This window comes from Thamnophis sirtalis, unplaced genomic scaffold, assembly GCF_051295495.1.
Source record: "Thamnophis sirtalis isolate CommonGarterSnake01/CBP01778 unplaced genomic scaffold, rThaSir2_p1.2 scaffold_1, whole genome shotgun sequence".
Classification (NCBI taxonomy): domain Eukaryota; kingdom Metazoa; phylum Chordata; class Lepidosauria; order Squamata; family Natricidae; genus Thamnophis; species Thamnophis sirtalis.
The window spans coordinates 112557482-112579560 of NW_028261381.1; the positions used below are offsets into that span (position 1 = coordinate 112557482).

Genomic DNA, 22079 nt, shown 5'->3' on the forward strand with positions numbered 1-22079 from the left:
CTAAGCGGGGCTGGACCTCAATCAAGAGGTCAACAGCCCCAGGCCTGCCGGAATAGCCAGGTTTTGATAGCTTTTCGGAAGGCCATGAGAGTGGGTAGGGTCTGGATCTCTGGGGGTAGCTCATTCCATAGGGCCGGAGCGGCAACAGAGAAGGCCCTATTCCGAGGCATCGCCAGCCGACATTGTCCAGCTGACGGCACCTGGGGAAGGCCCATCCTGTGCGATCTTATCTGTCTTAGGGAGGTGTGCGGCAGGAGACGTTCTCGTAGATATCCGGTAACCTGCCAATTACAGTTCTCAAATATAATTCTGATCCTTCCATACGTATATTATAGCTATTTCTCCTATTATTCATGCAATCTCTATTAATATGCATGAACATCTGTGAGGGGGAGAGGGGCATGTGATGAAACATGCACTGGGATGTCACAGAGCAAATTCCATTCCTTTGTACGTGCATTGTAATGTCTCAATAGAAGCAAAAAGGGTAGAATTCACACTGTGATATCACAATGCATGTTTCATCATATTGACTAGGAGTGGATGCTTATGATGCATCACACAAGTAGACAGGATGTGAACCTATAAGCACTATAATTTTCAGGAAACTGCATACATAGTATATTGTACTGCATTTTTTTTTAAAAAAAGAAAAGATTGCGGGTTTCTACTTCATTAAATCCCCCTTGGTACTGATGGAAACTCCAAGAGCAGGTTATTTAAAAATGGATGGGGAAAATATTGGATATTTCCCTTTAAATAACTGGGGTGATAAAAGGTAATAATAGATGTCATGTACATCTGTCACTGATAAGTCAAAACATGTGATATAAGAGTTGCAGAACGTGTTGCTTTATTAGCATACTTTATGTTTTAAGGTGTCTTAAGATAAATGCTTTGTGGTTATTACTTAAGAACTTAGGGTGGACTCAGTGATATAATGATAGACTCTTGTATGACAGAGCCTGAGCCATTTTTGTGATTTATGCTGCCTTGAATATGATTGAGAGCTGGCTTAGAAACTGGCAACATTATCTTTCTCTCTCCCCCCTCCCCACCCCTTCTACAGTAAGCAACTCTGATTGCTATGTGACCCTTTGCCTACCGACTGCTACAACTGAGAAGCTGAAGACTAAAACTGTAAATAATTCCAAGAACCCTGTTTGGAATGAAACCTTTTACTATAGAATTCAAAGACAAGTCAAGGTGAAAACCTTTTATCTCTCTTAGCTGTTGCTGAACAGCTTCTAAAATATATTCCACTTTATTCATATTTGTATGCATTGTCATGAGATTTGTAGGTTTTGGGATCGGGTTCTGTTTGCTTTTTACCATCATCCTTATTTGTCTTATTTATAAAAAACAAGAATTGACAGCCTATATGGTAGCCTTTGCTATTTATACTCTGAATAGGAATTTATACACACTTCTTAACTTGTGTCTAATATTGATACAATATTTCTCATCTTTACTTCTCAACCAATTTAGGAAAAGTAAAGAATTATATTTCTAGAGTTAAGCAAGCAATTGTAACTTGAAAAGTTGCTTGTAACTAATGAAACACCTATCTGCTTTATTAAAGTAATCTTTCTTTTTTCAGTTCCTAAGAAACTTGCAGTTGCTTTAATGTTGCATTAACTCTAATCCAGTGTTTCTCAACCTTGGCGACTTTAAGTCCTGTGGACTCAACCCCCAGAATTCCCCAGCCAGCTGTGCTATGCTGGCTGGGGGATTCTGGGAGTTGAAGTCCACAGGACTTAAAGTCGCCAAGGTTGAGAAACACTGCTCTAATCAATCAACTCCTTAAAGCAACCACAACTTTGGTTCATGTTCATGTGGAAGCCTGAAGAAAGATTGGCAAATTTAATGAATGGTAGAGACACATTGCAGTCACGATCATATGAATTCTGAAAAACTTCTTCCAATTCCTTTTTAAATCATGCATAACCCTACTTGCTAATAAATTTTAAAAGTCATTGAAGTGTACAAGGTTTTATGTCAAAATCACACAATAACTTCCAACTTCTTTTTCTTAGATCATTTATTTTTCCCACTGCACTGTAAGAAAGATATCAGACAAACGGAAAAGACAAATAGGATAAGCTAGGAATCTGAACCATGTAATGAGAGACTGCTGGAACTGAGCATGTTTACCCTTGAGAAGATTGAGAGCTCAGCCTCCTATCCCATTAAATATGACATTAAGTTGCCGTTTAGAGGACATGCCCACATTTTGTTGCCTCCAACTCATCCCTAATCCACCATGGAGATTTCTCAAAATACCAGTAAAAGAGAATGCATGTAGCTCAGGGTTGAAATGTGGGGTCTTTGATGCTCTCTTAACTTGGTGGTTTGCTTGCAGATGTTTGGCCTGCCACAGTTGGAGGGGATCCCAATAAACACAGGGAAAGCTACTGTATATAAACAGAGAACAGACCCAACTCCCTTCTAACATAGAAGTTGTTGCCTAGTTGGGTAATAAGATGTCTTTAGGAAACCAAACTCGGAGAACACCAAGTACTCCACAGTATCTTAAAATCATATTTATTTATCCCAGGTTCAAAATCGGGATTTCCCACTTCCTCCAGCTGGAGTCATGCTATAAAAGTTATCATAGCTCAATCATTTGACATTTTGACTTGGGCCACTGTATAGATCCAATACTTGCTTCCCACAGATGCATCTGCCTTATCGTGGCTGCTATTTGCATACTTCTATTGAAAAATGGCAATAAAGCAGAAATTTCAAGCCTGCAATATAATATATTTCTTATTCTTCACAGAATGTGCTAGAGTTCTCTGTGTATGATTCAGATGCTGTCACTGAAGATGATCACCTTTTCACTATCAATTTTGATGTAGCTCGTCTTCCTGATAATGAGAAAGTTCTTATGAATTTTAAATGTGACCCAGAGGTGAGAAATATCGTACTGTAAGAGTGAGTATACTACATGTTAATTTTCTTATCATTAATGAAAAATATAGGTGTGTTTGATACAAAAGTGAACTGTTTGCTGACAAATTTCCAATTTTCATCCTTACATCATTTTTCAATATGTCATTAACCAACTTTTAATATGAAGTGAAATTGTGTGCATGTGCTTAAAAATGATGTTAAATGGAAGATTCTACAACCATTTCAAATTCAATTTTACAATTTTCTTTCTGGCAGTCACAAGAAGAGCTGGAAGTTGAATTTATAGTGGAACCCGCGTAAGCATTTTCGATTCTTTATTTTCTGTATTATTGTGGCATACTACAGAATTATTTCAAATCAATTGAAAAAACAGAGTCTATCAGTAGATACTCTATAAGGATTTCAATTTTCAGTAGAAATAAATAAGTCTGTTTGGAAACTGTTTTTCATTACATATTAATAAAATGCAACCATCAACAAGTTCTGCTTATATATTGTTTTTCACTAAATAATAAGGAAACAACAATGTACACCAGCTTCATTAAATCTATCTCACACTGTTCTAGTAACAGAGAAAAGCAGAATAAAATATAAACCTTGTGGTATAAAAGCTCACTCAATAAACATAAACATCTGGAGAGAATACAAACAATTGCTTTAATGAAGCTAGTGAGTTGCAGTGAAATATAGCTCCCTTGCTCTCAAATGAGCCACAAGCAAGAACCATTGGGTTACATAAGGGCAATAGATAATGTTGGTCAGATAGTTTGATCATTTGTATATTTAAAAGACACCCACCCCCATACACAGAAAGAGATAATTGCTTAATAAGTATTAAGGAATAAGACAGCTACAAAGAAAGAGACAGATTTACTTCATGATGTAAAAACATAGACACCTTCCTTCAAAGGCAACACAGTAGCTTTAATAGATGACTTACAAGAAGGGTCTAGTTATTAAATTCCATCCATGAACATAGCATTTAAAAAGTAAGATAACCCACTCTCCAAAACCATTCCAAACTTAATTCCACCACTTATTTCTTCTGTTCTCCAATTTAAATTAATTTTAAGTTTTTTATAGGCAGTCTCTTTTAAAATGGTAAAAATTCCTCACCAGCTGGAAACACTTTCTCTTTCTGTATCCTTCCATTTTGGAGCTGCCCCAACTTCATCAGCCTTGGATGGAGTTTTTGTCACCGGCTTGAAGAACCTATCTTGCATCGATCAGGGGCTTTGCGATGTCCCTGAGATCAGCAAGGCATATTCTTCCTGTTTACTGTCTCTGCAGGATGGTTTAGGTCCGATTGGACCACCCAGTGGCAAAAGTATTGGCTGTGGTCTCAAAGCTTCAAGACCGCATGTCTGTACCATTGTGACATTGGCTCCTCCTCAAGGGTCTAGTTGATATTCTAATAATCCCTGTACCATACCATAGAAGGAGGGGGAAAGGGACAGCTAAGAAAACACAGCAGTACTTATTCTTCAATTTACTCTCTGTTTAAGGTATGGAAACTATAATTAGTTAGAAACCATCAGCAAGAAATTTCATTTCTAAAGGTGCTACGTAACTTCCTATGCAAAGTCCTGTATAAATACAATATTAATATACAAGGAACCATATGAGCTATGGGTCAATGATGGGTTCTGGATCCCGTCGCAACCAGTACACTGCAACGGGGCTGGCCATCCACCATGTGCACATGTGCTGTGCATGCATGCACAGCCACCACCCTGCGATGTTCCAGCTGCTCGGTGGAGTGTTGTGCAGGCGCCGTACACTGCGTGTGCATGCACAAATGGTCTGGTTGGGTCAAATACAGGTAAGGAACACGGGCGGGCAGGTGGGCCCTCCGAAGCACCATACCAGAACGGTGCCAGCTGCTCCCAGCAAGCATCAGTACACCCGTACCAGGGCATACCGGCCAGAACCCACCACTGCTATGAGTACATAATTACATTGGCCTGAATTCAAATTCTATCTCTTCATAAGGCTAAACAAAATATCAGAACTCTGGTCAGAGGAAGCACTAGTACAAGTGGTCTTTACATTGTTTTCTATATTACTAGATGGAACAATGACAAACCATCATAATAACTCATTAACAATTTGGCAACTATAGGAATTTTAAAATCTCCATGTATGGATCATATTCTAACCATCTATTTTCAGTTTCAATTTGGATGAGAAGGAAACAATATTTGCAAGAATATTGAAATTAACTATTTCTTTACATTTGTTTTCTAGGTGTGGTCCTCCGGAAACACTAATTACAAATGGAGTTCTTGTGGTAAATTTTGAATTTTATTTTTCATCTCTTTCACAGATCTTTTCCTCTTATTTGGTCATAGAACAACATATTTCTGAAGGTTTACCTTTTTGGTTCTTATCCAAGAGTTACCTGTTGTGATTTGGAGAGATTTAAAAAACCCTAATATTTGTATATTTGGATCTGTTTTTTCCTCTTTAATTTTCCTCATGAATTCTTGATTCATGAACTGGTCACATCCTAGATCTAGTTTGTCTTATGACATGGCCTGATATTTAAAGTGAGAAGGTTGTTCTGTTAACATATTGTTCCATTTTCTCTCCAGAGGTTATCAGTACACTTCTTGTGCTTGATATGGTGACTCCAATTTCTTTCATATACTTTGCACAATTTGTTGACAGGGACACTAGGATCAGCACTGGTTTGATCATTTCTTTTATTGCTACCACTAAGTTAGCTGTTCCTTTTTGAATCCTTCCATGGTTAAACTAGCATCTGCTAAGAATCTCTTTGACCAACCATGGCATGGAGTAAATTCAAATGATAAGTTTAGAATGAAAGTTTTAAAAGTCTAAATTAAATACAAATATTTTCCATCTGTCCTTTCCCTTTTTTTAACCCTACCTGTTCAAGCAAAAGAAGTGTATTCCCAATCTGCTATCCTCCAGCAACTAAATGACATCACCAGCTTTTTATTATTATTGCAGAACAGATTATTCTGATCCCAATACAGTATCTTCAGCAATGGCATTGAGACAGCTTCCTTTCTTAGCATAGATCAGTGAAATCCACATATCATAAAGCTGCCAAGGTTGAGACACATTTAAGTAGATTATCCTGTCTAGATTATCCTGGCCATTATTTGACATCAAAGATAGCAACCAGGTTCTCTTCCAGTTCATCTGGCTCATATTTCCTCTCCTCTTTGTTGTCAACCTCATATGTTTCATATATTTTTAATCATTTTATAGCCCATTTTAATTATCTACCATCTATGTTCGTTCTTTTGGCTCCTTTGGGCAGTTTTTTACATCTCAGAGAACCAAATTTTAATTATTCCACTGGAGTTCCCATATCATCAACATAATAGTTTTCTGGTTTTACTTTTATGTTTTTCAGGAAGGGAAATAGTTTTTTTTTTTAATTGATGTGGTGTTCCTTTGGGTTCAATTCTGTTTCTCCTTTTGTTTACACTTTATCCCACCCTGGGAATTTTCTTTTATCTTTTAGTTTTGATCATATATTTTTCCACTAAAACCCTGTTTTCACCTTGTCCCTATTTTAGGTGAGATCCTGGGTTGTGATGTAGGAGTTGATGGTTCTGGTGCATGATACACTCATATGAAACTATTGGCAATCCATAGTTTTCAGTCTAGAATCATATATTTTAATGCAATGAATCATGCACAACAGCTGCTTGTTGCTAATGGCCAACCTACCTATATTCTTTACCCTCTTACTGAAAGCAAAAACAACTTTTATTTGAAGCGCAAAAAAGAAAATCAGGGCAAGAAGCAAAGAAACCAGTGGAAGTTTCCTATTGTTCTCATAGCAAAACTGAATTATATTAATGTATCTTCAAATTATTTTTTCCTTAGCTGTTAAGTTTTCTACAGGTGTACTGTTCAAAGTTATCTTACAAAATAGTTTTAAATCTAGAAGTGATCATTTATATTGCTTTCGTTTACTACTTCTGCTTATTACAGTGTCGTGAAATTTGTACACTGGAAGCTGAGGTGGATCAAAGCAAGCGACATAAATCACGTGAGTTTATATAAAATTATTTCATAATCATAACTGATTTTTTAAATAGTTTTCTTATGTATGATGTACACCAAAGATGGTGTTTAATTTCATTGTACGAGGTGCAATGCCAATAAAGTAAACTTAAAACTTAAAATGTTTTTATTACTGTGCTAAACAATAGAGCAAAAAAAATGTAAGCAAAGAACTTGAGAAATTGTCTCTTCACATACTCTAGCAATCTGATTATTATTTGATATATTGATTGTGACTGTTAGCCAATCAGGTCGATGTATTATTTCTTTAGCGATGGAGTTACTAATAGTGAGCAAGAATAATTTTCATGAGGTTACCCAAATTGTCCATGGCCAAAGTGAGGGAAATTAGGTGGCCAAGACTTTGTCAGTGACGTAGTAAAGTGGTGGGAACCCAGCTTATTGGTCTGTTCTTTTCTGAATCTTTTCCCTTATACCATTCCTCCACCATTGACTAGACAAACTTCTTGAATTATGTCTGTTTACACTAAAGAAAATTATTGATCATTTAGAGTATTTACTACTTTTCTAAAAACCATAAAAGATGGCAACATTCTAGTATTGCAAGTCTAAAACAACACTAAACTATAAAACACACAATATTCAAGGTAGTTAAAATATCTACAGATACATTTTGTTTTAATGTTTAATGTCCACAAGGTTATAGAATTTCCTTCAAAATCATTCAATTGTCTGGTTTATTTAAAATGTGCTTTATTTTAGAACATTGGTAAGGCATTTTTACAAAGGTTTCCTCCCCCCCCACACACACAAGTTGCAAATGTTGATTAATATGAACATTTTAATGTTCACAACATGATTCAGGATCCATTTATAAAGCAATGTCACTTGGTGCACTGTAGGAAATGTGCCTTCTCTATCATGGCACCTACCTTGTAGAACTGCCTGGGATATGAACTGCTCCAACCTGTTGGCCTTCTGGAAGTCCATAAAGACCTAATTTCACTCCCCCATCTCCCATACACACCCTCTGGGGTCAGGATGTTAACAGAACTTTGGAATGAACATGTCTGTGTGATATATTAGCAACGTACTTTTTAAAGGACCATGGCTTAGCCTTATTCCTTCATTGACTTATACATTTGTATGATGGTTTTGAGACAGTACAGACTTGGTATAATGGCTAACACAACAGATTTGAAGCCAGGACACAACATGTTCTAGTACTTCCTTAGCGGGTGACCTTGAGCTAGTCACCCTCTCTCAGTCCTAGAAAGAAAAGAAGGGCAAACCACCCAAATTTTGTGAAGAAAATTGCAAGGATTAGTCCAGGAAATCAAAGAGAAAGGGGGATAGGGAGAGGGGGGAGAAAGAGAGAGAGAGAGAGTTGAATTTTAATTTTAATTCTGGTTGTCACCCAGATCACTTTTGGTGTATGACTATATGACTATATATGACTATATAACTTTTCTTAAAGGTCTTTCCAGATTATCTTGATATATGAAATTTTCAGTTTTAATTATTTTATTTAAGAATTTATATTATTCACATTGAAATGTTTCATGGCATTTTTTGCTTGTTAAAGTTTAATAAAATTTATATGCCGCCCAATCCCGTAGGACTGTTATGAAAACTTCTGCTATAATAATGTTTTTCCATATTCTTTCTCCTTTGTTTTTAGGGAAAGACCTTTCACTTTCTATAAAAGGATCATATGAAGGGACACAAACTTTTAAGTTGGGTTCAGATGCAGTTATCACACCTCCGTGTCCCACTACGTTCCATTATATCAAGTACAAGGATCCATCATTGAATGTTAAACTACCAAAGACAAAGCCACATTATAACCCTGTATGTCAGCCAAATTCATTAATCACAATTATTACAAATGTCCTTTCATTAATTTATTAGAAAAAGCCTTTTATGTAAAAACATTTTTACTTACAGACTTTTCTTCCCTTTAGCGTTCCTGTTCTTGTTCCAACAAGGAAGATGTTCCAATTGTGAAACTGAATTCTCTGCCTATGGGAGAGAAAGTGCCAATAGTGGAAGTGAGTGCCTTCTTTAAATACTAGAAATAATGTGTATTTTTTTGTGAATTTGTAAAACACTTCAGTTAAGATGTACCTAAATGTACAAAGATGCAGCCAATGCAACACTAATAAAATAATGTACATTTAAAAAAATACAATGATATCATTATACTTTTGAAAATAATATAAGTTTCCTAAAATTACTGGCAACTCCAAAAAATCTTCCAGAACAGCCAACTTTTCACAAGTTTTGGAATTGAGAGATTGAGAATTGCAGCCATCCTTACCTCAAGAGGGAAGCAGTTTCAGAGGAAGGAAATCTCCACCAAGAATGTCAAATTTTAGAGTCCCCTTTCCATTGCACCTATTGATAGGTGGAGACTTTCAGAAATGTCAATGTCCAATCATCAATGTGGGACAAGTGGTCCTTGAAGTAAATAGGCCCTGTGTCACATGAGGTTTTATCTATGATAACCAATTGCTTGAATTGTATTTGGAAGTATATGTGTAGTAATTGTAGCTGCTGCAATAACCATATTGCATAGAGATTTTAAGGGCATATAATATGAATTATAATTATTCATATGGAAAACTACATCTTGTTCTGGGTAAGGCTACAATACTGACCTAACTTGCAACACTGCCCTAAACTATTTTAGTTTCTTTTTCCCAGAATGGATTACTTCTACCTTCTTGCCTATCACTACTGTCACCTTCCCCTTGATTTCTCTTTGTCTAATTAAGCTCCCCCTCATAATCATCCAGTTGCTTCAACACTTCAATGCATTATGCATGGTAATATATGGTCTGAAATGCTGTAAATGTTATCCTTTCCAGGAGGAAACTAGCTTTTTTTAACTGTATTTCTCCTTACCTCCCTTCATATCTCTACCCATTGGGAGTAAATTCCTTCTCCTTACAGCTTCTCATTTAGGAAATGATGATTTGCTTAATTCAGTCACAATTCCATATTGGGCAATTCAGTTGGTATTCCACTTTCAGTTATGTTTAGTCATTCTCCTCCATAGCCTGCATGACCGGCAATTCCACCTGGCAGTTTCTAGTTCTTCTACCTGGTTTTGCCCTACACCACCCAAATCTCTGTTTCCTCTTTACCTCCTTAACATATTTTTTTTAAAGAAGACTTTAATATCTTCTCCCACCTTTTGCATTTTTTGATCCAAACAATGTGATTCCCTACCTCTCTAAAGTCCTTTGGGCTGTATAGTCTTCTGAGTACCATTGGAGATCAAAGGAGGATTTTGTTTAGCTAAAACCTGTGAGTTCTGGGCAACATTAACTTAATGCTAAGGAATCAGTTTCTTAGAGCAACAATCTGTTCTTCAAGTATGGATAAAGATCTTCTATCTAACCTAAATTTTAGATTGTTTCAGGCAAAAGAATGAAATCTTTCATTGTGCACCTAAAGCACTCCTTTGCAGAAAATATGCTACCTTTCTGTGCAAAGCTGAGATGCCTATATTCATAATGTGTAGGTTTTGAGAAGATCTTCCACTGTTAAGCTGGTTTTCTTCCTACTCAGCTGCTGCTTCAGAAGAAATATTGCAACATCATCTCATTTTCGGTCCTACTGGATTTTTTTCTTTCCATTGTAACAAGGCACAATCACATTTTTCAATCATTTCCTCCTCCTTCCTGGGTAGATTCAAGAGATTACTTTGTAGTTCCAAAGCATTTCCCCCCTTCTGCTTACTACGAAATAAACAATAATAAAAATTGTCAGGTGTTAGATAATGATTTATTAAATGTCACTAATCAGCAAGAGATAACCAGAAAGACTGTTGACTAAATTCTTGGTTGTAATGGTAAAGCAGATCAATAGGTCACTGAATGTGAACACTATTTATTAAGAAGTAATTCATGATAGAGCTAGCGACTGAGCTAGAGCTAAAAACAGAAAGAGACAAAGACAGAACTAGAGATGAAGACGGAGACGGAGATAGAGGTGAGTTTGTGACAAAGATAAAAATACAGATAGAGATATCCATCCAAATTTAAGAAGTTTGTCATTCTGAATAGTTCACTATTATTTTCTTTTGCTTATTAGTTTATTTTATAGGCAGGAATAGAAGCTAAAGAAGCTAAAGAACCCTATGGGTTACTTAAGTTAAAAAAAACAAAGGCTGCTAGATAGAAGGCAGATGTTTTGGATTTGGAACCAGATGAAAGTAGCTTAGGTAGCTGATATAAATAAATATGGGGCTCTTTGCATTTTCCAGAGGTTAAAGATATTTATCACATGCATTCAGTCTTATATATCCTGCTATTGCTATCCTATCTCCAGGACTGGATTAAGGTTGGACTTCTGGTTCAGTTTTCTTATTTCTGTTTGGAAATTACAAATTAAATAGCCCTGAAAACTAGCCATACTTTGTGATTCTGAGTACATAATCATAAGGAGAAGCTTTCACTTCCTTTTTTAATCTATGGTCTTCCTTATCTACAGTCATCTATACTACATTTATAACAAATTTTAGATTTGAGTAGCCACTGAGAAATATTTCCATTGGATTATGGCAGCAGAAAATGCAAAATTGTGTATTCTAACCAGTTTTTAAACTTGACATTTTTGGAGTACAATGAGGACAAGCCAAAATATTTTAGATCAGGGGTGTCAAATTCAAGGCCCGTTGGACCACCTGGAAACAGCAAAGGACCGGGCCTCTGTCAGTGAAAATGGGCTCCCAATCACAGCCCACCTGAGTTCCATTATTGCTGGCAGAGAGAGTTGAGGAGGCTGTCCCATGCTAAAACAGAGATTGGGAGCCCTTTTTGCTGGCAGAGCACTTGGGCCACCACAGGCGCCCCTGACCTGAGTGATGTCAAGATGGCCACGCCCACTCTGGCCTCCCAAGATCAAACACAGCCCTGATGTGGCTCTCAATGAAATTGAGTTTGACAACCCTGTTTTAGATGCTCTGGAAATTTTTACACCAGTCTAGAAATATAACAATTAACAATTAAAGTAGAGGTGGGCAGTTCATATATTATAATCCTGTGAATTAATTTATCACATAGTTAGGATAATTTCCTCTAATCTTGTGCAAACATGGGGAACCCCCTCCCAAAAAATGACCCTTCATGAAATAAAGAAACATTATGCCATTACTGGCTTACTATTTGTAGCAGCTACAATGCTGGATTTAACTGACTTTCAGCCTCAGGACTTGTTAACCCACTCCTTGTTCCTTTACACAGAAATTAAGTTATTCAAATTATTTCTGGGAAATACTCTGAGTCATTGTGTTTTGAAGAAAAGTAACTTTTATAATTATTTTAATAGCAGTTTAAAGAGTGCAGATAATTCTTTTTTAAATTAAAAGTGGAAATATGTTCACTCTTGATTTTTACATGTTCACATTCTGTTTTTCAGGAAAAAAAGTACAATTTGCATGTAAAAGTGAACGATTGGTAAGAAGCAAAACAATAATTAATATCGCTGTTACTTTTCATTTCTTGGGCTGCCAGATAGCCCTGTGGTGTTAAAGACTGCACAAAGCAAAAGTGGGGTTAGTAGTAATTAAGTAGAAATTTCTAGGAAAGCAGACCATCAAATAAGATACAGTTAAATACAACATAGTTAGATTACTTTTTACACTGTATAGAACAGTGTTTCTCAACCTTGACGACTTTAAGTCCTGTGGACTTCAACTCCCAGAATTCCCCAGCCAGCTATGCTGGTGGGGAATTCTGGGAGTTGAAGTCCACAGGACTTAAAGTCATCAAGGTTGAGAAACACTGGTATAGAAGAATTTTAAAAAACTAGTATACGAAACAGTTGACAAAATTGTACGCATAATGAAAAAGGTTCATATACTATTACAGAAAGATTTTTTTTTAAAAAAAAAATCAGATCTCAGATGCTGAACCACCAACATATACCAAACAAATCAAATAAAGAAATAGACATTCAAATTAAAAATTGTATATTTTAAATTTCCAAAACTGCTGAAATATTTAAAAGCCTGAGAGAACAAAGAAGAAAGAAAGAAACCCCTATAGATCAACGGAAGAGTAATTTCTGAGTCATATTGAAACAAAAATAAGTACACATTTTATTTTATGAATACCTAACACCTTCAGAGCTTAAGAATGACTCAATGTTAAATCTTCATTAAAAAAATTATATGGCCAGGAAGTGGACCTAATCCAAGGTTAATGATCTCAGGAGAGAGACTTTCAGGAGGAAAAACATTTACTACATAACCTCACTTTCCTCTTTCATCTTTGGGTTTACTTTGTATGAAGAAAGAACATACAGAATCTTCTTTCTTGCCGAAGGAAATAGGAAGTGCCATGTCTGGAGTTCCTTACATCAAACTTTTTTAGGATGGATAAAAGAGAAGAAAGTTTCATGGAGGGGGAATTGCAGAAACTGGATGCAGACATTCATGCACCCCTCCCACCAAGACACTTCGTTTAGGTGCTAGTAATATCAAATTGTATCTATGAATGTATGCCACTCCTTATGAATGTTACTTAAAATCAAATAATAAATTATGAAGCATTCACTATAGGTTAACACCATGGAGCCTTAGTTTAAATGCAGGGCAACCCAATTTTTTCTACCTGATTGTGAAGAGAGAATTCCCTTTTCATTGCAGGAGGCCATTTTGTCAGTCTTCTTAAGGTAGCTTTTATGATGTCTATACCTGAGTGCTACCTAAAAGTATTTTTGAGATATGCAGTGTATTGTGTGGAATACTTGAACAGATAGCAGCTATTTTATAGAATGTGAGAGTGATCGGTCACTTTAAATCAAGGCTGTCAAACTCATGGCTCGCTGGCCGGATGCATCATGCATTGGCTATGCCACACTTGGTTTAGCGAAGGGGGGAAAAGTTCCGATAAAGCACATGATGCTGCCGTGGCAACGTGAGTTTGACACCCCTGCTTTAAACCCTCTTTTGTTTTATTACACTTTTAAGTGATCGTAGTTTTCTTGTTTATTGAGATAAAGTTTATAAGCTTTATGTTTTATGTCTTAGTAATTGTTCCTGCCCAGGAGACCTAGATGTGCGCTTGGGGTATGATCTCTGTTCACAAGAGCAAGAGTTCTTGTGTAAGCGAAAAAAAATTGTTGCTCAAGGTTTGAAGCAGGTTCTCCAGCTGGATTATGACTTGCAAGATCACGAGGTATGTGGGTTGCTGACAGATGTTTCTTAACATTAAAGAAAATAAATTTATTCTATTTCTGATAAGCTTTCCCCCACTCATTACCTATTTGCTTATCACCTTTGGATTATCTTTGTTGTGTCTTTATCTTCCCCCCCCCCCTGAATTGTTTAGTTTACTACTGCAATCTGGGTTGTTTAAATAAGAAAAGGGATATAAATATATACATCTATCTAATAATGAAACAATTCACTTTCTTTAAATGTATTTTACTGTTATTTGAAGGAACAAGTTCTCAAGAACTGACAGAGTGAGTTTTGTTTTTGGTGTTATAAAATACCCGACTTCCCTTTTTTCAAGTGACTGAAAGCCAAGGATACATACATCTCCTTTAGATATTCAGGTTTTCTCTCAAACTTGGCAATTTTAAGATTATCTGGACTTCAATTCCCAGAATTCCCCAGCCAGCATGTCTTAAGACTGCCAAGTTTGAGAAATTTGAGGTAGAACATACAAAAGAGCACTCAGGTAAATGCAAGGCTAACCCTTGTCCTCCAAATGCCACATATTTATTATTCAGGTTCTATTTTGTGCTTAGTTTTTATTTGCCATGTCCTTGTTTTATCCAGGTTCCTGTGGTGGCAATCATGACAACTGGAGGTGGGACAAGGTCATACACAACAACATTTGGCTCTCTCAGAGCACTTCAAAAACTGAATATTATGGATTGTGTAACATACATGTCTGGCTTGTCTGGAACTTCATGGTAAGTGAAAATTCATGATAGATTGTTAGGCATAATGTAATACAAGATAAGTAATATGGTAATACTTCTAACATTGCTGTGCATTTACACAAGTCTATAGTAATGCTATGTAGACATTCTTATATTTATATCATCTTATCAATTATGAATAATCTCATTTTATTTTTTTTCATATGCTTTTATTATACAGTGTGTGCAACAACTTCCAATCTCCTTGGCATATTTATTTCTATAAGGGCATTTAAAGCATTTATTAATGCATCAAATAACTTCATCTGCATTTTTCAAATAGATGCATATACACAACTACTCTACAAATGCTAGCATGCTAACTTTTTTGCATATTCATGTTGTGTATCTTCTTAGAATGGCCAGTGCACATTTTCCTCTATGTAGCAGTAGCAATAGCAATAGCACTTAGACTTTATATGCCTCATAGTACTTTACAGAACTCTCTGAGCAGTTTACAATGTCAGCAGCTTGATCCTAACAATCTAGGTCCTCATTTTTACCAATCTCAGAAGGATGGAAGGCTGAGTCAACTTTGAGCCAGTCAGGATCAAACTCCAGATTGTGGGCAGAGTTTTGCCTGCAATACTACATTCTAACCATTGTGCCACCATGGCATGGTAAAATATTCCATTTGGTTTCAGAAGCATTCTTATACATAATACATCCATTGAAATATATTTTAGATAAAATTGACATACTTCCTTGGTGGTCTTCCACAGTCCAACTTTTTCCAAATCTGAGAAAGTGGTGTGGCTAGGAACTTTTGGCTTCTGCTGGTTGGTCACTGCTAGTCTGGGACCAGTCATTCATGATTTTGACTTATAGAAAACTTGTGAAATCCTGTGGGCCACTTCAAAAATGAATTGGATAAGACAGGCCAATATATGATGATCAGTTTCATACCTGGTACCCTCATAATCTGGCACCTAATTGTTTTAAAAATAGTCAACTCCTTCATTAACTCATCTAGCAATTGTTTACATTTAGAAGCACTGTTATTCAGTCTGTCAATAAATATGTAAATTTAAGGATTTCTCAATGATCTTTTTAAATATCTCTGTATTTTAATCAAATGTGGATGTTTTTGTGTTTATACATGTTTAAAATTAAAATTGTATTTTTAATCTGGTCATTTCCATCTTATTAGATAAGTGTGTCACTATGTAACTTTATAGATGTTTTCAAATACCCTTTGTTATGTATGCACAGACGCGGCCAGAGGCTTCACTCAGGTCCGTGCGTACTCCGGGAAAATACTTTAAACCTATTGGCTCGCGTAGGTGCGGGAAAATACCTCAAACCTATTGGCTACTGGGTGACAGACCTCTATAAAGAGCGCTGCCAGCCTACAGCCTTTGCCTTTTTGCTAGAATGTAACTACTTAGTTACAGAAATAAAGATAGTGTTGTTTTCCATCTAATCTAACACGCTTTATCATTTGTCTTTATCTTTAAATGTCAGAAATATAAGTAGCATCATAGAGAGCAATTTTGCAAGTCTGAAAAATGTGTTGTATTATTGCTGGCTTTCAGATTTTCACTGAATTGATCCAGTGAAAGGAACTCTGAGTTGCTCATACCAATGGAAAGTTATTTTCCTAATATCTAGCCATATCTATAAAACCACATTGTACTTTGTTGGCATAAACATAATGAGAATTTGACCGAGGAAACACTGTGGAGATATTAGGAATGTATTGCTACTAGTCCCAGTGTTGTTTTATACATTTATAAGTATTTTTAATTTTTGGTATATTTCTCATTGATTGTATTGTGACTTTTCAGGGCCATGGCACATCTGTACAGGGATGCTTACTGGTCCCAGAACGATCTACATGAAAAAATACAGGAGGCTAAGAAACAAGTGACCAAAAGCAAGTTGGAAATGTTCACCCCGAACCGTGTGAAATACTACTATCAACAGTTGAATCAAAGGAAACAGGAGGGCTACCCAACAACTTTTATAGATCTCTGGGGACTCGTCATAGAGTATTTGTTAAATGATGGGGTAAAATCTAATATATTCTTTTTCACTTCCTAAAACCTGTTATACAAATATAAAGAGTTATGTTGTGATAATACACTAATTAGAACACCAATTGCTAGTTTATCAAATACCACTATTTGATAAACATTGAAAGTAAATATTCTGTTACATTAATAGTAAAAACATTAATTTTGGTTGTAGGTACCCAAGGTGATATCACACAATTATGCCATTCTTACTGTCCTGAGTAAAAAATGCCTTTATTCATTTCATCTTCTGTTTTACCCACATGGTTAATTGTTATATTTAGTTTTATCCTATACTGGGTTGCTTTAAGCATCTTTAATATTGAGATAATTTACCACTTGTATTTATACATTTTTAGTTTTACGTTAGGTACTGGTGCCTATTCCATAACTTTTTGTTTTTTTTCTCCTTTACAATTAGAAAGATAATCACAAGCTTTCAGAGCAGAAAGAATCTTTGATAAATGGACAAAACCCCCTGCCCATCTATGTAACTATTAACATCAAGGACAAGTACAGCACTCAAGACTTCAAAGGTGACTGATAACACTAAAGAGACAGATATTTTTTTATTATAACAAAATGAGTTTTGCTTTTACATCTATTTGAAGACACAGAATATGAATGACTTATTAGCTTAGATGGCAGTCTCTAACCAATCTTGGATGATCTCCAAGAAGCTAAGCAAAATCAAACCTGGTTAAGATGTAAATTGTAGACTACGTGGCAAAATAAAAGATAAAGATATGAAGTCACTACGAGGCAAGCTTAAGTTGAAGAAATTATTTATATGACGGTAGAGTATGTTTTCTTAAAATCCACCACTTATAGAAATCGAGCATCACAACTGCCAGTGTTATCAATATTAACATTCATCCATCCAAAAGCCAACTATTCAAATTTTAAGTAAATATCCCCAAATATTTATATCTGATTATTACTTGATGTACATACTATTTATATTGTGTGTGTGTGTGTGTGTGTGTATGTGTATTATATATTGAGACTGATTTTGCTTTATGTTCATCCTATCTCCCATATATATTTGTAATGAAGCTGATTTGATGGGATGAACTGCAGTTTTCATTTTAGGCAAGTAATCTAAAACTAAAGGCAGGAAATCCAACAATGAGTTCCACTTATGTGAAGATGCATTATATCGAGCTGTGGTTGCATTTTACTGATATATGTAGAAGTTATAATCGAAATGGTGGGTTGTTTCTATTTTTTCCTACATCATCATCATCATCATCATCATCATCATCATCATCATCATCATCATCATCATCATCATCATCATCATCTCATTTCTTTTATTCATTGAACAAGAAAGTCAGTCAACTGAACATTTAAAGATGTGTCACAAATACCATTGACGGGTGCTAATGGTTGATATGGGTTGCTACCAGCATCCTAGGTATCAATCCAGTATCTTCTTAAAATATATGATGATGATGATGATTATATACTTTATTCATTAAACATGAAAGTCAGTCAACTGAACATTTAAAAATGTATCACGAATATAACTGACCGGTTCTGAGGGTTGATATGGGTTGCCACCACCATGATGATGAATATGATGATGATGATGATGATGATGATGATGATGATGTGCAGACTTAGCAATTGCCTGAGCAAGTCCTTTCAATTTTCTTGAAAAGATTTTCAGAAACAGTTTGCCATTACCTTGTTTTCAGGGCTGAGAAAAGAGAAAAAGAAATTGGCCAAAGTCTACTACTGGCTTTGTGCCTAAGGAGGGCCTAGAACTCATAGTCTTGTGGTTTCAAACCTTAGCCATTAAAGAAAACTGGTTTTCTTGACATACTGTTAAGTAATTGGGCATATAATTTCAGTTTTTTGTCGCTGCCATCCTTTATGACAAAGCATTAAAGCAGCAAAGGTTTTAAAATATTATTTTGTGTATTTGCATTTCAGAAAGGTATGGTTCCACTGATTAATAAGGAAGCAAACAAACAAACAAAATCTCATGTGTGCATTTCAGCCTTTGCTTTCCTAAGCAAATAAATATATCTCGTATTCTCATAAACAGTAAGCTCCTTCATTTAACTGTTTGCCTGTACATGCGTGCAGGGAAAGAGCCTTTTCATTGGAAATCTGGGTTTAAAAAATCTGGGTTCAACAAGAAATACTCTTTTGTTACTGAGAACCAAGAACAAATTAAAAACCAAGGTGGTTTACTTTTCATTATTTTGTTTGCAAGCTTTATATCCCACCAATTTTTTTATTTTAATTTGTTTAATTTATAAACTGCTTTTACGATCCAAGTGACTGTAGGCAACGAACAACTTATTAAAGCAATGCACTTCAAATTTATTTAAAATTTAAATACATTTCAATGCATTTTAATTTAAACTTTAATTTAAACTCAAGGCAGCTGATCTTCTCTCTAATTATGCCTATAATAATTCTGTAATGTAGATTGGTTGACTACCAGTCTATGGTTGGGATATAATGGTTAGAGATTGACAGGTCCGAATTAAGAAAACAAGCTTCAGTTGTTTTAGCACAATATTTAACCAAAGCATCCTATTTACATTTTAATCTCAAATTCCAGTAACATTGTTTTCAGTGTGTATACTGTATATAGTTCTGGAATTTCCCATAGGACTTGAAAGAGTATATTTGTCTTCTGCTACAATTCTTTGGATGCAGTCAATGCAACAAGATGATTCAGGATGGTGATCAATGAAAATGTGTGTAGATAATTTTAGGTTTCTCTCTCCAAATGTCCCTCTTTGCACAATGGAAATTATTTTTGCATTGCAGGTTTGTTTGCACTTGTTTACAATTAGGAGGCTCAGGTACTATTTTTTCTTCTTCTTTCCCCAGAATGGCTAGAATTTACACCCTATGAGGTGGGATTTCTGAAGTATGGAGCCTTTGTGCCTCCTGAGGACTTTGGAAGTGAATTTTTCATGGGCCGCCTGATAAAGAAGCTTCCAGAAACCCGGCTGTGCTATCTTCATGGTGATGTGATCAATTATCTGATAGAAATATCAACATATTATTATTTAGCACCTCATGGGATGGTCTCTGATCTGATTCTTGAGCTCAAGGACAGTCAACATCAAGTCCTGCAGATGTTGTAGAACTCCATTAGGCCTAACAATATGGTCAATGGTAAAGGATGAAGAGAGTTGGAGGACCATACATTGCCACTCTTGGCTGTTCTAAGATAATTAACAAGAGCCTACCAGTCTTTTTGTTTAGATCTTGGGCAAAATTAATTAATTATCAAGTCACCTTGAATCTTAAGATGGGCAGCAAATAAATTTGAAAGAGGACGAGGAGAGGGAGATATACAAGGGAAATATAGACTTCTGGCTTTATTCTGAAGTCAGATTCAACCAAATAACATAAGCTTCCAAAAGAAAATACAGGCTGAAAACATAGATCCCTCTAGGTAACTATGACAATGAAGAAATGATGACATTTATTTATTTGTGATAATATGAGTATGAGTGTCCTAGCTTTCTGCATACGAATATATACCCAAACCTAGCACATAAAACATTTATGAGTATGAGTGTCCTTCTACTTCCATTCAGAACATAGTAAGGTAGTAAATATTTCATTAAACATTTGCTTGATCACTTCCTTCTGTTTCCAACTCTTTAAATGCCCATTTTTCAAACAGGCATTCCAAACTGAGATTTAGGCAAGGTCTCTGTGGTGGAGAAATCAGAAATGAGGAACAAGGGAAGAGCTAGATTCAAGTCTAGCCTCAGTCTGAAAGACTGCTTAGTGACTTTAGACTCATCATTGTCTCTGGGGTTGTTGTTATGAGTGAAGAATAGAGAGGTGGCTGTACATAATGCTTTGAGTACTTAGAGAAAAAGGAACAAAACTAAAACTAAGGGAGTTCATCTGGGTCAGATGAATGGCAGGACAATTCTCAACGGAACTGTTTTTATGTTGCCAGTAAAGATATCATTCTCCTCCCCCATAGGCATGTGGAGTAGCATATTTTCACTCAACTTGTTGTATATTTGGAATAGAGTTAACACTTCAGAAGAATTCTGGCATTACTGGACTCAAGACAAATTTATAGATATTGGTGAGTATCATTCTTGCTTCTGCTTTGTCTGTATTTCCACTGTTAAACCAATATAGGTAGGGACAGTTTGGGGTGGGGGAACCTGACGATATTTTATAGTTAAGTTCACACACTTCATGTGGGTCTTTTTTAGTTTAGGCTGTGTAGGTTAAGTCATTGTGATTTGTAAAATATGGTGTGTTGCAGGAAGGAATTGCTGCAGCCAACTGTGGTTTTATTCAGTAAATCATAGCTACACAAATCACAGCTTAGCAGCATTTGTGAACCTACTCTATATTCAGTCAGAAATGAGTTATTTTGAGGATATTTTCCTTTACATAGGAAGCCTTGGTGGCGCAGTGGTTAGACTGCTGTACTGCAGGCCACTTCTGCTCACTATTGGCTGCCTGCAATTTGGCAGTTCAAATCCCACCAGGCTCAAGATTGGCTCAGCCTTCCATCCTTCCGAGGTGGGTAAAATGAGGACCCAGATTGTTGGGGGCAATAGGCTAACTCTGTAAAACCCCTTAAAGAAGGCTGTAAAGCACTATAAAGTGGTATATAAGTCAAAGTGCTATTGCTATTGCTAAATGATTTCAATAACCATAAGCCTATCTTAGCGAAAGACACTATGGTACTGTAGTCTTAAAGGAGAAATGAACCTAATGAGAAATATAACTCTAATATCATGACAGCCATACCTGCTATTAGTCTTTGGATAGAAATGTAAAATGTCAAGTTAGAGATGGATCAGAAATGATCGCTGCATGCTCGCTGCATGCAAATTGCATGCTCAGAAGGAATCAAACTGGACAAGATGAGAACACAAAATCACAGTACGAGACCCATTCATTGTGTGTGTGCATACAATGCCAATGCATGAAGAAAAGGAAGAAAATATTTCCAATTTATTTCTATTGTCAGAACATACGGGCTTGTTCTGAAACTGAAATGAAAATTTACCAACATTGTATACATACTCTAATCTTTTAAAAAAATACTTTTATTAGAGTTTTCCAATAGTAAAAGATATACAAATTATTTAAAAAAAAGAAAAATATACGGAGTGTGAAAAGAAAAGTTTTTAAAAAAAGAATATTTGAAGAATTGATTCCTGATCTTCCTTGAAACAAGTA

The 22079-nt window shown here is 35.8% G+C and overlaps 1 protein-coding gene across 1 annotated transcript in view; it reads left to right on the plus strand.

The window, feature by feature from the left end:
* Positions 1-22079, plus strand: part of LOC148049686 (cytosolic phospholipase A2 epsilon-like) — a 36948-nt gene that overhangs the window by 8869 nt on the left and 6000 nt on the right. The window contains exons 4-17 of the mRNA XM_087722191.1: positions 1070-1206; positions 2783-2914; positions 3172-3212; positions 5164-5206; positions 6892-6949; positions 8606-8775; positions 8889-8975; positions 12352-12389; positions 13967-14114; positions 14723-14859; positions 16656-16878; positions 17305-17419; positions 19737-19874; positions 20857-20964. Coding sequence (XP_087578317.1) covers positions 1070-1206; positions 2783-2914; positions 3172-3212; positions 5164-5206; positions 6892-6949; positions 8606-8775; positions 8889-8975; positions 12352-12389; positions 13967-14114; positions 14723-14859; positions 16656-16878; positions 17305-17419; positions 19737-19874; positions 20857-20964 — 1575 coding nt within the window. The remainder of the gene's footprint in view (positions 1-1069; positions 1207-2782; positions 2915-3171; positions 3213-5163; positions 5207-6891; positions 6950-8605; positions 8776-8888; positions 8976-12351; positions 12390-13966; positions 14115-14722; positions 14860-16655; positions 16879-17304; positions 17420-19736; positions 19875-20856; positions 20965-22079) is intronic.